Source organism: Cyprinodon variegatus, unplaced genomic scaffold (assembly GCF_000732505.1).
Source record: "Cyprinodon variegatus isolate N-32 unplaced genomic scaffold, C_variegatus-1.0 Scaffold1174, whole genome shotgun sequence".
In the NCBI taxonomy this organism is placed as follows: domain Eukaryota; kingdom Metazoa; phylum Chordata; class Actinopteri; order Cyprinodontiformes; family Cyprinodontidae; genus Cyprinodon; species Cyprinodon variegatus.
This window is the reverse complement of record NW_015151627.1, coordinates 127,865-129,067: the sequence shown is the minus strand read 5'-3', so window position 1 is coordinate 129,067 and position 1,203 is coordinate 127,865. Positions and strand designations below refer to the sequence as shown.

At 42.9% G+C, this 1,203-nt stretch overlaps 1 protein-coding gene across 1 annotated transcript in view; it reads right to left on the bottom strand.

Moving 5' to 3' along the window:
- LOC107101937 (electrogenic sodium bicarbonate cotransporter 4-like) overlaps positions 1-1,203 on the bottom strand; it is a 72,142-nt gene that overhangs the window by 18,656 nt on the left and 52,283 nt on the right. Inside the window, exon 18 of the mRNA XM_015401029.1 lies at positions 690-851. Within this exon, the coding sequence (XP_015256515.1) occupies positions 690-851 (162 nt within the window). The remainder of the gene's footprint in view (positions 1-689; positions 852-1,203) is intronic.

The following is a 1,203-nucleotide window of genomic DNA, read 5'->3' as shown; positions in this document are numbered from 1 at the left end:
CACATCCTTTCTGCCACGGGAAACAAACTGATTTAGTTACAACGCAGACAAAATGGATTCATGTGAAATTTTAATCAAATTGTGATGATAGCGGGAAGGGATCTGAGGTTTTTGAAAGTCGCCCCCCTCTGTTTAAGGTTGTTTTTTTCTTTCTTAACATAGATGGCTTCCTTCACACCCCTCTCAAACCACCTGTCTTCTTTGTCCAACATTGTTCAGAGGGGGTGGACTTTCAAAAACCTAAAATGCAGCGATACAGTTGATTCCCTTCCACTATCATGGCAACCCCCATTACAGAGGAACAGAGGGCCTCAACTTTTCAGCCAGTCCAACAATTCCCTTTAACAACCCCCCTTTCAGAGACATAGACAGGTTTCGGGTTTTACAGGTTAAGAAAAAAGGCAAACGACCCCCATTCCTAAAGCTTGGACCTGATCTTCTGCTTCAATTTGCGTGTTTTCTGAGCCAAAACAAAGCTTTGTTTTTGGTCCACTCTATAAAGCCTGGAAATCAAAGCTATTTCTGACATTTTGAATTGAAAAAGCTTCCTGGATGAGAAGTGAAACGTCTACAAACTTGGAGACAAAGTCCAGTGGATTGTTTTTAACTTTTTTTGGAATGACTAGGACCTGGATGACTGAGAATCTTCACCAGCATGAGTTAACGGAAGGCAGTGAGTGGGAAGGAACCTTGAGCTTGTTCTCCTTGCGGTTAACGATGACGGCGCTGATCTGCTGGTCCATGAAGATGAGGATCGTCACAAGCAGAGCTGGAACAAAGCTGGCCACATAGATCCACCAAGGGTTCTTCCCAAAAGGCATCACCAGCCAGCCACGACCCGGCCGCGTCGGCTGTGAGAGCAGAGGACCGTAGATGTTAGAAAAAACTCTGGATTAGGCCACATGGAAAGGAAACCAGTGTATAAATAAATAAAGAAACCAGCAGTTTTATTCCCTCAGAGGAAAAGGACTCCAGTTCAACAACCCTTTTTTTACTGGTTTTAATGTTTCAGATCATCAAGCGAATTCAATTAAATTCAACTCAGTATATTTCTATAGAGCCAATTCACATCACATGTAATCTCAAGGAACTTTACAGTTAACCAGATCATCCAGTCAACTCATTGACTCTTCAGCAATCCCTCACACTAAGCATGCTTGTAGCGACAGTGGAGAGGAAAAACTCCCTTTTAACAGGAAGAAT